Source organism: Podarcis liolepis, assembly GCF_965112155.1.
Source record: "Podarcis liolepis genome assembly, chromosome: 5".
Classification (NCBI taxonomy): Eukaryota; Metazoa; Chordata; class Lepidosauria; order Squamata; family Lacertidae; genus Podarcis; species Podarcis liolepis.
In genome coordinates this window covers 27,597,488-27,611,993 of record NC_139556.1, presented here as the reverse complement: position 1 = coordinate 27,611,993, position 14,506 = coordinate 27,597,488, and the positions used below count along the sequence as shown (strand labels likewise).

The window sequence follows — 14,506 nt, the reverse complement described above, 5'->3', positions numbered from 1 at the left end:
TGCTGGATTTGCAAGATATTGGCATCTAAGAGCCCCACTCCCAAAAAGAAAGGTACTAAATAAATTTGCTACTTCTTAACTCCTTTCAACTGAATGATGGGTGAAATCCCAAAAACCCTTGAATTTCTCTTTATCAGGAGAGAAAATAATGCTGAACAATTGTATCAGCTAGATTTCACACTAATATTTTTGAACTCATGCGTAAACTAAAGAATTAGCTCTAGTACAGTAATTATGACTATTTAATATGAGTACTAAATAGCAATTATATAGAATATTTCCCCATAGATTATGTCTGTAATTCCTATAACAACCTTGTTATTACCTCTGTATTGCAGATGGGGAGCCAAGGCTAAAAGGTAGTGGCTTGCCTAAGACTTCCCTAGTGAGCATCTGATTAAACAGTACAGTATTTGTATCAGGAACCTTTTGGCTCACATATGCTTACGTCCTTTTTCAGTACAGAACATCAGCTCTCTTCTCTCTAAAGGTGTTCCTTAGTATATCTGTGGGCTTCACCTGTATGCCTACCCTAACAACTGCAATGGGTTGTGGAGGGGGGGGAACGTTACCCTCCTCTATAGTAAACCGATTCAGACAACCAAACAAACTCTAAAGCACCTACCAAGGCAAATTTGATGTTGCAAGGCTTATACAATGAGGCAAAACCTTTTAAACCTGCTAGATTACCTGAAAAAACAACAACATATTGCTCAAATTTACCTAAAGCTTCCAAAAACATATTTTGTAAAGTTCATTTCACAAAACTGCTAAGGAAACTGAATGTTATGAGCCTGGGAGATAAAGTAGTGGATTATGAAATCGGAACAACAGTGACATTTTAAAAGGACAATAGAAAGCACATGAATTAGCGGTCATGTGCAAACTGTTTAGGTGAGTCTTGCGATTAGGCAGAATGAGGCAACTGCGTCAGGTGGCAGATTCTGGAAGTAGGGGTGGACCCGAGGACAAAGCAAAGTGTGCCCCATAACTGCTGCCTTCAGCTATGGTGGAAGATACTGTCCTATTTCCTAAATAGAAGAAAGATTGAACTGCTGAGCTAGTCGACTTCTGCATGTGTCATGGGAGCACGAAGCAAAACACCTTTGGCCAGCCCTGCAAATTGTCACTGAGATGAGTGTGGAATTTTTGTTCGTTTCTCATTGTCAAGTAATTTTATTTCATAAGGTGGCATTTCATGCCTTTTCCTTCTATTATCTGATGTAATTTCACAACTCCCTGGTAAGAAACGGCATGAAAGGTGCTTCCTTCCCATTTCTCTGTGCATGTTTTTTTTTTTTTTTTTTTTTTTGGCAGATATTTACTTTTCTAATATGAATGCCTCTTCACACTGATGGCTGTCTTGTGTCCAATTAACAGGTAAAGTGTGGGGATTGGATTCGTGCGACAACTTTTAGGTCTTTACCGCCTTCCCATGCCTTGAAGAAAATGGCAGTTCATTGCAAGCAGCTTAGTCCAATGAAAATATAAGAAATCTTGCTTTTTATACTTAACATTTCAGATTAGTCTCCACTGAAGTCCAATGGCATGTCTGTTAGGATATTTCCGTTCCACCTTAAAAGGGAGCAGGCTTTTGTGAGTCACAGAGTCTGCGCATGTCCTGTTAACAGGATGTTTATGCTTGCTGATATTCCTTTCGTTTTCTCAGACGGCCAGAGATGCTGACACAGAACGGTCACATTTTCTTTTGTTCTGTTAAACGCTAATAAAGTCTGTAAATTATGCTCTTCTGCGGTGCAAGCTTTTGACTGTGCTTTCTGCTGAAAGAGGGTGCACCAAGCCCTGGAATGTGGCTAGGAATTTCTAAGGCTTTGTGCCCCTAACTGTTGGATCTGCGTGACTACGGGAGGCCGATGGAAACTCTGAACTCCGGCTTGGGGGCCATGATGGACGTTATCTCCCTGGCAGTTTCCCAACAACAAGGTTTCGGGCCCAGATTCACAGCACCTACAGGAGAGTAAATGCTGCAACAGACTGCGTTTGAGAGGTATGAAGGGGGAAAAAGCAAAACGGACGCTTTTTCTGTTTTACCTCGGCAAAGAGCCTTTGATCTCCGGCAAGGCTTAATTGGCCTGGGAGCCGAGCCAAAGAGTTCGTGATTAATGGGCTGCCAAGATAAGGAGTCTTTGAAGGCATAGGGCTCACGGCTCAAGTAAAAAGCTGAGATGGATCTCTTACAGACCTCAGAAACTGCTCCGTGCCCTAAGTTGGATGGGCAGAATTATGAACCCTGGGCAAAATGGTGTGAATCTTTGCTGCGTCAGTTTGGGGTCTGGCATGTTGTTTCTGAAGCCCCCCCAGTTCCTCTGACAGAGAGATGGAAATCGCATGATTCGAAAGCGATGGACGTAATAGTCCTATCTGTATCTCTTGAGGAAATTAAGACGCTGGCTGGCAACACCACTGCACGTGGAATGTGGACTGCTTTAAAAAAAGCTCATTTGCCAATAATCCCAGCCCAGAGTTTGACTGCATCGGAGGTCCTAGCTGTTTCCCAGAATGCGAATGAATGTAGGGATGCTGAGGGCACCGGTTGCAAGCTGCAGGGGGAGCTGACCGTCACGTCATCCCAGGCAGCATTCCAGCCTCCAGGGGGAGCCAAGGAGTCGGCAGCTGAGAGCTCTGGTTCTCATGGGAACCAAGGCCATCGCCTTTGCAGAGGCCGGAAAGGCAAAGGTAAACAGAGCCACAGGCAGACACCTGCAGATGGCCAGGAGCAGAGGGAGGGTGTAGAGCCCGCGCAAGGGGATAACAAAGCATTGTTTGCTGGCACGGCTTCACCAAAGGCTAAAGGCACGTCTGCTGACCAGAAGCAGGGGGGCAAGCTGCAAAAGCCCACACCAGTGCAAAACAAGGGTTTGCTTGCTGTAAAGACTGCTCCAACAGCCAAAGGCGACTTTGTTGTTGATTCAGGCTGCACCCGCCATATTTCAAAGGATCGGCATCTCTTTATCTCCTTCAAGCCTCAGGAAGGAGAGATCCACCTGGCTGATGGAAGGACGTTGCAGATTGCAGGAGAAGGGACTGTGAAACTTGCAAGTCTGCACACTACCATCAGTAATGTACTTTTTGTTCCAGGAGCTGCAAGCAACTTGCTGAGCGTCCCACAGCTTACTGGACGTGGTTTTCAGATTTCCTTCAAGAGGAGTGTCTGTGTCATCAGTAAAGGCAAAGAGGACTATTTGCATGCAAAGTTTATGGATGGTTTGTTCCATATAACTTATGATGACACTGCTGTTGTATCTAATGCTGATTCTTGTTGTGTTGCACAAACTAACAAAGTTCTTCATGCAGGTTGCATTCACGATGCGCATCGAAGATTTTGTCACCTCTCTTGGAAGGCACTGGCCAAGATGCCAGAGGTGGTTGAAGGTTTGAACATCAAACCTTGTAAATTTCACATGAAATGTGTATCTTGTGCAGAGAACAAGGTGAAGGTTGCTCCAAAAGGCAAGGAGTCTAGCAGGCAGGCTTCCAAGCCCTACCAGCTAGTGCATGCGGACCTGGTTGGGCCACCTGCGCCCTCTATAGGAGGAGCAAGGTATTTCATGATTCTGATTGATTCCTTTTCCAGGTACATTCATGTGTATTTGCTCGAACAGAAATCGCAAGCGTTTCCAAAGTTTAAGGCATTCTGTGCTTGGTTGGAGAATGTGCACGGTAAACGTATTTCTTGTTTTTTTACTGATCGGGGCGGGGAGTTTACTTCTCAGCAGTTTGAAGCTTTCCTGACTGAGAAGGGAATCCAGCATGACATGTCAACGCCCAGATCGCCATGGATGAATGGGCTTGCGGAGAGAGCAAATCAGACATTGCTGCAAGGAATCAAGACCTTGTTGCATGATGCCAATCTCCCTGATATGTTTTGGGGGGAGGCTTTGGGGAATTTGGTTTATAGTTATAATCGCAGATTGTCATCACCCATTGGTTGTACCCCCTATGAGAAGATGTTTGGCAAGAAACCCAACACCAAACACATGAGAAATTTTGGTTCGGACATGTGGGTACGCACACAACAAACCAACAAGCTTGGGAAGCGTGGGGCACATGGTTTGTTCATGGGGTACGAAAAAGGTGCATACAGGGTATGGATGACTGACTCTAAGTCCATTAAGTTCACAAGGAGTGTTGAGTACAATCCTAAGTGGGGGGAAAATGTGGGAATTTTCCAGTGTTACCCAGAAGAGGATGAAGGAGATGTCAAGCAAGCAGCTAAAGCTGAGGAAGCTGCTGCTGATGATGAGGATGAGGATGATGATGAGGATGATGATGATGATGATCAGAGTTCGGATTCCAGTTCAGTGGGCGGCGCTGCTGCTGATGTCAGTGAAAGTGATGACACAGCAGACTACCAGAGCGCAAAGGCCTCAGTCAGACCATCTGATGTGTCTGACAATGAACTGGAGGAACCACTGTTCACCATTGGTCACTTTTCTCCTAAGAAAGAGGAGATGAGTCCAGAAGACTTGCGTCTAGTACGCAGATCTGAAAGGGCGACCAAAGGCAGACCTCCAAAGAGGTATGCTGATGAGTTTGCTAAGACAGCAACTGCTGTTCTTAGTAGCTCAGAGAAGGTGTGGGAACCTTCAAGCTTCAAAGAGGTTCAGGAGTTAACCTCTAAAGATGCTGAGCCTTGGCTTAATGCCATGAAGGCTGAAGTTGATTCCTTGAACAGGAACCAAACTTGGGAACTGGTACCGGTAGTCCCAGGAATGAGACTGGTTGGCAGCAAATGGGTCTTCAAGGCCAAGACAGACCAGAATGGCAAGGTAGTCAGACACAAAGCCAGATTGGTTGCCAGAGGTTTTTCACAGGTACCAGGACAGGATTACCACGAGACCTACTCTCCCACAGTCAAATATGAGAGCATTCGGCTGATGCTCAAGGTCGCTGCGGAGGAGAAACTGCATGTTACCCATCATGACATTAATACAGCTTTTTTGTACGGGATTTTGGGGGAGGAGCTATTCATGCTTCCACCTGATGGGATGCAGATACAGAAGGGAATGGTCTGTAAACTGCGGAAATCCTTATATGGTCTCAAGCAGAGTGCCAGGTGTTGGAACACAAAACTCACTGAAACATTGCTTTCTCTAGGTTTTCACCAGGGCAAAGCTGATCCATGTGTGTTTGTCAAGGAGGAGGGGCAAAACAAACTGTATTGTTTATGCTTTGTTGATGATCTTCTGATGTTTTGGAAGAATCAGGCTTTCTACCAAAGCACCCTAGCTCAACTGAAGGAGCACTTTGACATGAAGGATCTTGGTGAGGTATCCAACTATCTTTCTCTGCAGGTGGAGAGAGACCAAGCAGGTAATTTTCTGGTACACCAAACACAGAAAATTGCTGATGTATTAACCAGGTTGAATTTGGTTGATGCAAACCCAGCAGACACACCGATGGTGACAGGTTACCAGGTAGACAGTACTGCTGAAGCGTTTTCTGACACAACGCTATACAGATGCATTCTAGGCAAGCTGAATTTCATTGCCAGATGTTCAAGACCTGACATAGCTGTAAGCTGTAATCTGCTTAGCAGACATGCCAACAATCCTACGGTTCAGGATTGGAAAGCTCTGAAGCGCATAGCCCGCTATTTGAAAGGGACTATGCACTACAGGCTGAGGTTCACCAGTCAGAAGACTGGAGGTCTTGAAATCTTTGCTGATGCAAGTTTTGGAAGTGACACCACGGATGGTACAAGCACTTCTGGAGTATGCTACATGTACAACCACTGCCTGTTTGACTGGTTGTGCAAGAAGCAAACAACAGTGAGCCTAAGTTCCTGTGAAGCAGAACTCAATGCTCTGTCATTTTCACTCATGGATTGTGAATGGTTGATGCAACTGTTTAAGGACATCGGGGTTTCTGTGAAATGTCCTATACAAGTGTATCAAGACAATAGATCTTGTTTGGCTTTGCTGAACTCGGAGAGTTGCAAGCAAAGAACCAAGTACTTGCAGATTAAGCTACATCGTGCAAGAGAGTGTATTCAGAAAGGACTGATTCAGGTGTCCTACATGCCAGGAAATGAAATTCCTGCTGATCTGTTGTCGAAGGTTGTTAACAGAGAACAACATAAGGTTTATGTACAAAGGTTGCAATTGGGTGAACCACAGGTACAACAGGTTACACGGAAAGGGGGAGGATGTTAGGATATTTCCGTTCCACCTTAAAAGGGAGCAGGCTTTTGTGAGTCACAGAGTCTGCGCATGTCCTGTTAACAGGATGTTTATGCTTGCTGATATTCCTTTCGTTTTCTCAGACGGCCAGAGATGCTGACACAGAACGGTCACATTTTCTTTTGTTCTGTTAAACGCTAATAAAGTCTGTAAATTATGCTCTTCTGCGGTGCAAGCTTTTGACTGTGCTTTCTGCTGAAAGAGGGTGCACCAAGCCCTGGAATGTGGCTAGGAATTTCTAAGGCTTTGTGCCCCTCACTGTTGGATCTGCGTGACTACGGGAGGCCGATGGAAACTCCGAACTCCGGCTTGGGGGCCATGATGGACGTTATCTCCCTGGCAGTTTCCCAACAATGTCAAGTTTCCATCCATGGAAACATTTCCCCTGTTGCTTCCATTTGCTAATGCTAATTTATGTTCAAAAATATATATTATGTCTAGGCACAAACAACTTGCCTGTTTTAACCAAAGCGCTCGGTGAGCCGTGAAGAAAATATAATATGAGCATTATATTTTATTTGAAAATGTTATTAAACATTAGGCCTGGCTTATGCCAGGGTTTAATCATGGGGCACCTAAGTCAGCCAGGTATTAGAATGGAACTACATTGCCGTTCAAGCTTTGGGGCTAAGCAAACCGAGTTACGCAATTTTAAAGAGCCATTTGTGCCAGAAAATTAAGAATCAGACTTAATTTGACAATGTTATAATATACATTTAAATAACTTTCCAATTCTACAGTGAATCCCAAAATGGAATGCATTGGTATTCAACCAGTTTGCCTGTGTGACATTGAAACATGAATGTTAAATAAATCTATCCATAATAAATGGATGTTTATGCAATAGGTTATAAAATATGTATCTTTATATTCTTATGCATGCATTCAGCATCCGACATAATAGATGGATGTTAAATGGTGACATATGCATATGAAGATTGCAGCTGAACTCTTTGCACCCAACAAAGGGTATACATAGCAGTTCTGTAAAAGCAACTGTAATCCTATTACCAGCTGTTTGCCACAAAAGGGGGGGTGGTATATTCAGTCCTTGAAGAATAGGACTGAGGAATCAAAAACAAAATTTCCTGTTTAGCTAGGGCAATGCATGCAAAACCCTGATTCCATACACTTATAGCTTTTAGCCGTTTTAGGGTATATGTCTGAGCTGCCAGTGACATTTTTGAACCTTAAGGCAGTGTGTAATCTAGATCTTTTCCATAAGGTTCCTAAGCAGATGTGCATTATATTGCTTCAGCATAGCTTTTGCAGTGCAGGACATTCGATGAAAACCAGCTTCGTTCTTTCTCCTATTTCGGTAGCTTCAGAGGCAAAAAACACACATTCACCAAGGGTTCAGTAATGAGAAAATGAGCTGAAAAGTCTGAAACTAATGCACCTGACCCAGAAAGACCACAGCTAATTAAAACAATACCCCTAGGCTGAAGATGGCAAAGCAGACAGCAAATGAACTAATCAGGGGGCATGTGAGTATCAGGGCATGATCTAAAGCTCATTAAAGTCAATGGAAGTTTCTAACCAAGTTCAATGGTGCAAGAATCAAATTCATGATGCAGAACACGTTCAGTAGCACACGACATACATTACATACTCACTCTCCCAAGCAGAACCTCAAGGACAAAGCCTTCCACTTCAGGGCTATGACATGTGAAGGATGTGCATCTCAATTTGATTTAACTGACATGTGATGTGTCATGTGCTCCTCCTTCACTCACTGGGGAAGATTTCTCCGCATAAGCTCATGGCTCCAATCACATGCCGTTCCCTGTCTGACAGCCAGCAAATGATTACCACGAGATGAGGAACGCTAGACTTTGAGTCGCTGCACTATCTAGTCTACTACACCGGAGTTATTTCCCACTTCTGAACAGGGAGGAGACTACGGTTGCTACTGCGTTTTGCCCAAAGCGAATGGAATTTATGGTGTTGTGCATGCAAAACAGCAGAGAAAGGTCCAGGAAAACCAAAAGAGGTTTCAGTGGGCTCACTTCTCCCCAGGTTGTTGCCCATATTTCACCCAAAGCAAAATTTGAAGTAAATCAGATCTGAGAGATACTGAGAGAAAGCAAAACAGTTTTGATAAAACTGTTTAAATTTCTCTAAGGCAGGTTGGTACATCTTTAGATTCAATGGGGGGGTTGTGCCCAATTATGGGGGGGTAAAGAAATGAACGAAGGGTCACTTCAATAGAGATTTCATGAGAAGTAGTAAGTGACTTGAGAGGTATCTTAGTACAACACTGGTGGTGGCTCATTGCTCAGCCGTTTGTTTGTTTGTTTGTTTGTTCAACTTTTATTGATTTCCATCCCCCACCCCCATTGTGTGAGTGTTCACTCTTTCTAAACTGATGTTTATGGAAAAGTGACAAAAAGGTGAAGGAAATGTTAAATGAGCTACTGTTGTATATACCATTTTAAAAGATTGAAGTAAGCTGATCTTGCAAAAGTCTCTTACTGTAAAAATAGATATATATTTTTTCCAATAGGACAATGACAGCCATAGCACAGAGAAGCATTATCATGGATGGAGTGAGATGTGTGATAGATAAGGCTGGGAATGACTGCCTAGGGGGTATTACATTTTTAAAAACCCTGATGTTAGATCGATATAGCTGCTCAAACACAACTGAAGTCACAGGGCTCTAGAAGAATGGCAGTACTTCTGGGATGTGTCAGATATTTACCTCTGTTTTCTGCCCATCAAAATCTTTTAAACAACATAAATAGGTGGTCTGGGTTTTGACTTTTCATCATTTCCACACCCCCCCCCATAAAAATGAAAAAAAGTGTTAGTCACTGATGTAATTTCTGCCCATTCGTATTTAGAGGAAAAACCTGAAGTGAAAAATGATGCCAACATTTACCTTTGGTACATGGGACAAACAATTGACTAGTTCAGAGGATTTAATGATCCAGTGTTTCTCAAACTTGGGTCCCCATCTGTTGTTGGACTATAACTCCCATCAACCCTAGCTAGCAGGACCAGTCAGGGATGATGGGAGTTGCAGTGCAACAACAGCTGGGCTGGGGACCCAAATTTGGGTCGAGCAGGAAGTAAGTGTGTTCAATTCTCAGAATTTTTTTAGTAAGTAAGATGTGTTAGAGGACAATCCATGAAATTTCAAACTTCTCTGTATTTTGGAAGGAGCCTAACAATTTTGACAACTTCATCAATGAACAAGTCCCAAGTGGTCTCTGTCTGTGTGTGTGGAGGGGGAGAATATGAATGAAAGATAATTTCTTGAGGGCTCCTTTTGTTCAAACACTTCAGGACACTCCAAGTTGTGCAGTATGGATTCCATTTCTTAAATTTCTCTATTTGGCATTTGGGAATTATGAAAGAAAGCAGCAGTGGAAATCTCAAGTTTTGGGGGTCTTTTGGGCAAGACGTTTTCAGCAGGCTGCCCTCTCTGAATAGGCCCATCTTGTCTCCCTTGCTGGTGTTAATGCTGCACATTTACTTGCCTTCCCCCCTGTGCCCATATGAAACCACCTGCCAGAGAGAGCAAGAGGGCAAGTCATACTGAGATGACTATTCCTGATTACAGTTGCTGGTAACTGTGGGAAGGGAGAGTCCTCTTCTGGGCTTCCTGCAGAAACCTTGCTGACCACTGTGAGAACACCTTGCCAGACTAGATAAACCATTGGCCTGATCCTGCAGGCTTTTCTTATGTTCTCATTGCTTCTTTTCTTCCTTGCTCACACTGAAAGTAAACAGCCCTGAACAGCAAGGAGGAGAAGCAACAGGACCAGTAGATTCTAGGGACAGGCAATGGGAATAATAATAATAATAATAATAATAATAATAATAATAATAATAATAATAATTCAATGCCTAACAATGCTGACCTCTGACACCAGCTCTGCATAGCTGTCAGACAAATGTTAAGGGCTTTCTCATTAAACTAAATAATCTCACTGCTCGTATAATTATGTGGAGCATAATGCCTACAGATACTGAAAGCAAGAAAACAGAGGAAAGGACATCCTTAGAGAGCTTTATATTGCCTACCATCTACCTGCATTTTGAGTAGAAGCATCCACACTGGAATCTAAACCTTATACACAAATTGCATTTTTCCTTTCTTTTTGGTGAGTCTACATTAATGCAATATAATCGTGGAGCGTGCTTTAGTTCTCACACTCACCCTTGATATGGTAAATTCCCTACAATGTGACTTTTGCCTGCGATTTTCATGTGGAGAAATTTCCTTTGAACGCACACAGTGTGAGGAGCTCTGTGCTTTGCTGTGCCCTGCAGAATGACAGCTTTCCGTGGCTTCCCAAAGACATGGCAAATCTCTGATCTCAGCAAGTTTGGGGCACATTCAGGAGAGATTATCACATGGAAATAAAAGGTGAAAGTCACATTGTAGCAACTTTTCAACATCAAAAAATGAATGTGACAATCAGGCTTTCGAGAGGAGGTGAGGTGGGGGAGAGAAAGGCAGCGTTAGGTTGCATTTCTTTGTCCTGTTGATTTCCGCAGAATTTTTGCTCTCATAGCATGCAGTGCTAGAGGTTAAATTCAGTTGCTCGGGGGGGGGAGTATTTCCAGAAAATTACTGAAATTTTAGCGGAAGAGACATTAGCACAAGGGAAGAGCGATGCCATGGTACGGCTAAGATGTTTTCACTGTTTTGCACTTGTGCCACATTCTCTGCATTTGTTGTCTAGTTCTACCAAGTTCCAACGGCATCTATCCTCCATTAATACTGATATATATGGCACAGGAGAAACTAGGAAGTAAACATATAACAAGGGTCTCCAAGTTGCCACAGGGCGAGAAGTCAGATGGTTCCTCTATTGTTGCTCTACTCTGAATACATCCCTTTGCCTTGTGGCATATAGACAAAATGTGCCAGCTTTGAGCTGACACTTAAAATAAATAATGGAACAAGAGTACAGGGTTCAGTATGAGGTTTCCAGTCACCTCTGATCACTGAACCCAATAACTGCCACTTGAATCTGGCAACAGCAACAAAGGTTTGAAGGCATTTAAAATTATGTGAGCATATATGGTAGAGGAGAAATAATAATAATAATAATAATAATAATAATAATAATAATAATAATAATAATAATAATAAATGTTATTTATACCCCACCCTCCCCAACCAGAGCCGAGCTCAGGGTGGCTAACACCAGTAAAATCACAATTAAAACATAATGGGGGAGGGGAGGGGGGGAAACCAATTTAAAATACAGGTTAAAATACAATTTAAAATGCAGCCTCATTTTAATAGTAGCCCATAGATCAAAACCATAAGGGGAAGGAAACAAAAGGATCAGTCCAACCCAAAGGCCAGGCGGAACAGCTCTGTCTTGCAGGCCCTGAGGGAAGACGTCAAGTATCTTGTGATAGAGCATTCCATCAAGTCAGGGCCAGTACTGAAAAGGCCCTGGCCCTAGTTGAGACCAATCTAACCAGTCTATGGGGGAAGGAATGCATGACTGAGTGGAATTACATGTCCAAAACCAACAAAAGTTGTATGGATGGGTGAATGCATAATGACATTTGACTTGGAAGTTGGACACCCGAAGCAGCTATACAATGCAGCCTACCTGCAAACCCAGTTGCATGAAACAATATGCACCAAGACAGGAGTTGAGATATACATACTATAGTATCAGTGAAGATGTGCAATCCTTGCTACACTGTGTTCTGCATAGGTTGGGAGTAGAGTGAGCAGGCCAGTCAAAGCCCTGGTTCCACAATGATAATGATGATGACTTAAATTTGTATACTGCCCACAGGTCTCAGGGCAATTAGCCTCTTATTCCCTTACTGCGCAGCATATTTTTAAAAATAAAATAAAAAACAGTTCTGCCGTGGCAGTTGCATTGCTCAGCTGAGTACCAGCTAGTTCATCTTCCAAGCTGCAGCTCAGCAAGGTGAATCCTGATTTAAAAAGCAAAGAACTGAGCAAAAGGAACCTCTTCTCTCCAGAGTGCTGTGTAGCAAGCTCTAGGGGAAAACAGATGAACCAGGACAGATCCAACACCCCACCCACAAAAATGGAAAGGGGTTGTCTTTGTCTTGCTCCCAGAAAAACTTTCATTTGGCAGCTGGAACTTGGCTGAGCATCCACCCAATTACCGTATTTCCACACACAAAGGTTCTGTGAAGCTATATTTGGTGGGATGCAAATCTTTACACCAAAATTCCAAGCACAAGTTTATACCAGACCTTGAAGGTAAGCCACTGGCTTAGCAACTGACTCAATACATAAAATGACAAGGACTAACACCCTCCCCGATATGAAAGAAAACGGTAGGAATCAGAAATTCACAATACAAGGGATGTAATGAAAGTTTTAATGGATTAGAACAATAGCCATTCACAATGGGCAGTCTGGACTCCTGCTGTGGGTTCATCAAAGGCAATATGATTTTGATTGTCACCTAAGTGCAAGCTTCAGTTCAGAAGGGGGTGGGGGGGGGAGAGAATACAAAAAAATCACGCCAATCTCGTTCCAAACAGATTTGCAGCTTTCTTGGGAAGAATAAATGGCAATGTAATCACTGCGGTTTAGATGGTTTCTTTTTGAATCTATTTAAAAATTCTTAATGCCAGGTCATTGCTTTTACGGAACAGCAAATGGATTTATCCTCAATGAAAATATTAAACACAAACCTCCTAGAGGTAAATTAATGATGCCCCCATTCTTACCTTCCGGATGCCTTCAGAGGGATTTGCCACGCAGTTATCAGCTCCATTATTCTTGCTGATAGTCTTCCACAACTCAGCAAAGGTGCTGTCTTGCTCCAGAGGGTTTGTTCCTTTTGCTTTGAAGTATTCATAAACCGCAGAATCCCGGACAGTACCATAGGATACATCCATTTGTTTGGAAAGATCCTGGAATGTTCTGAAATGGAAGAAGAGTTCAAATGTTTGTGAAATGCGGGGCAACATAAATATTTCATTTCTCAATCTGAAGGAAGCAAAAGATGTCTTGGGTCAAACTGCACTTCTTTGATCTCCTGGTTGTTTTAGGAACTTAAAAGCAGCTTGGAAAAGGAAAACAAGATTGATCATGGCAGCAGAGTGGGGGGAGAGGGGAGGATGTGAAGAACAAGCCACCCTATGGCTCCTTTTATGGGACTTGAGGTTTTAAAAAATTTTAGCCTGAAATTCAGTATTTCCCCTAAAAATCTAACATGACAAATAACACAATAGATATTGCAGAAGGAAGAAAATCCTATAACTGTAGTCATAGAACATGTGTGCATTGCAGAAATGCATCTATACCGATTATTTGGCTGTCAGTTTAAGGAAAACAGCTTCTAATAATTGTTAATTTCATTAGACGAGACTAGAATCAATCCTCTTAGTACTATTGCTCCAGCAGAGATGTCTGAAAATGGAAGAGGAGGGAAGGGTTTTTTGCATCTCCCCCTCTTCCCTGCAGGCCCCTGTGTCTCCTGAAACTGTTTTTTTTAAGAGGGTTACACCCCTCCCCCCGTTAAAGGATCCCTTCCAGTTGATCAAAAGCATTTTCAGTTGTGCAAGGACACCAACTGGATAAAACCTGTTATTTCTTAAAAACTTCAATACATGCATCCCGGTATGAGTAACCACAAGTACGCCTTCGTTGCTGCTGATAAATACAACAATATAAGACCATCATATTTTTAAACAATGATTCCATGATGATTCCCCCACTCCATAATTTTGCGTTCCGTTTTTCTTCATCCACATCAGTGTAGCAAAAGGTATTGTGGTGGATGGTGCAGTAAAGGTAGCCCACTAGCAGTGGGTGTCTGGTCATGTTAATTACGCTGTCTCCTTACCACCACCCACTTATTTGTCACCTAGAGTGGGATTCCCACTACCCTGTGGTGGACTACTCATGAGTAAAAGGAACTTCCAGCAAGGGATGTATAAATGTGCTTCAATCTGTGCAGACATTCACACTTTCTTTTAGCTACCATTTTCTCTTCAGCTTCAATTGGCTAATTTTGCACAAGTCTTTCTTCCACTTCATCATCCGCTGATGCTGAAAGATATGTACAGTGGTACCTCGGGTTACATACGCTTCAGGTTACATACGCTTCAGGTTACATACTCCACTAACCCAGAAATAGTGCTTCAGGTTAAGAACTTTGCTTCAGGATGAGAACAGAAATCGTGCTCCGGCGGCAGTGGAAGGCCCCATTAGCTAAAGTGGTGCTTCAGTTTAAGAACAGTTTCAGGTTAAGTACGAACCTCCGGAACGAATTAAATACTTAACCCAAGGTACCACTGTATTGTTTTATGTATATCAGAGTGCTCAATGGACA

General features: G+C 42.9%; 1 protein-coding gene across 6 annotated transcripts in view; it reads right to left on the bottom strand.

Annotated features, from left to right (window-relative positions):
• GRID1 (glutamate ionotropic receptor delta type subunit 1) overlaps positions 1–14,506 on the bottom strand; it is a 716,702-nt gene that overhangs the window by 34,415 nt on the left and 667,781 nt on the right. For all 6 annotated transcript variants that reach the window (XM_083502465.1, XM_083502466.1, XM_083502469.1 and 3 more), the window contains exon 13: positions 12,897–13,092. In XM_083502465.1, coding sequence (XP_083358591.1) covers positions 12,897–13,092 — 196 coding nt within the window. The remainder of the gene's footprint in view (positions 1–12,896; positions 13,093–14,506) is intronic.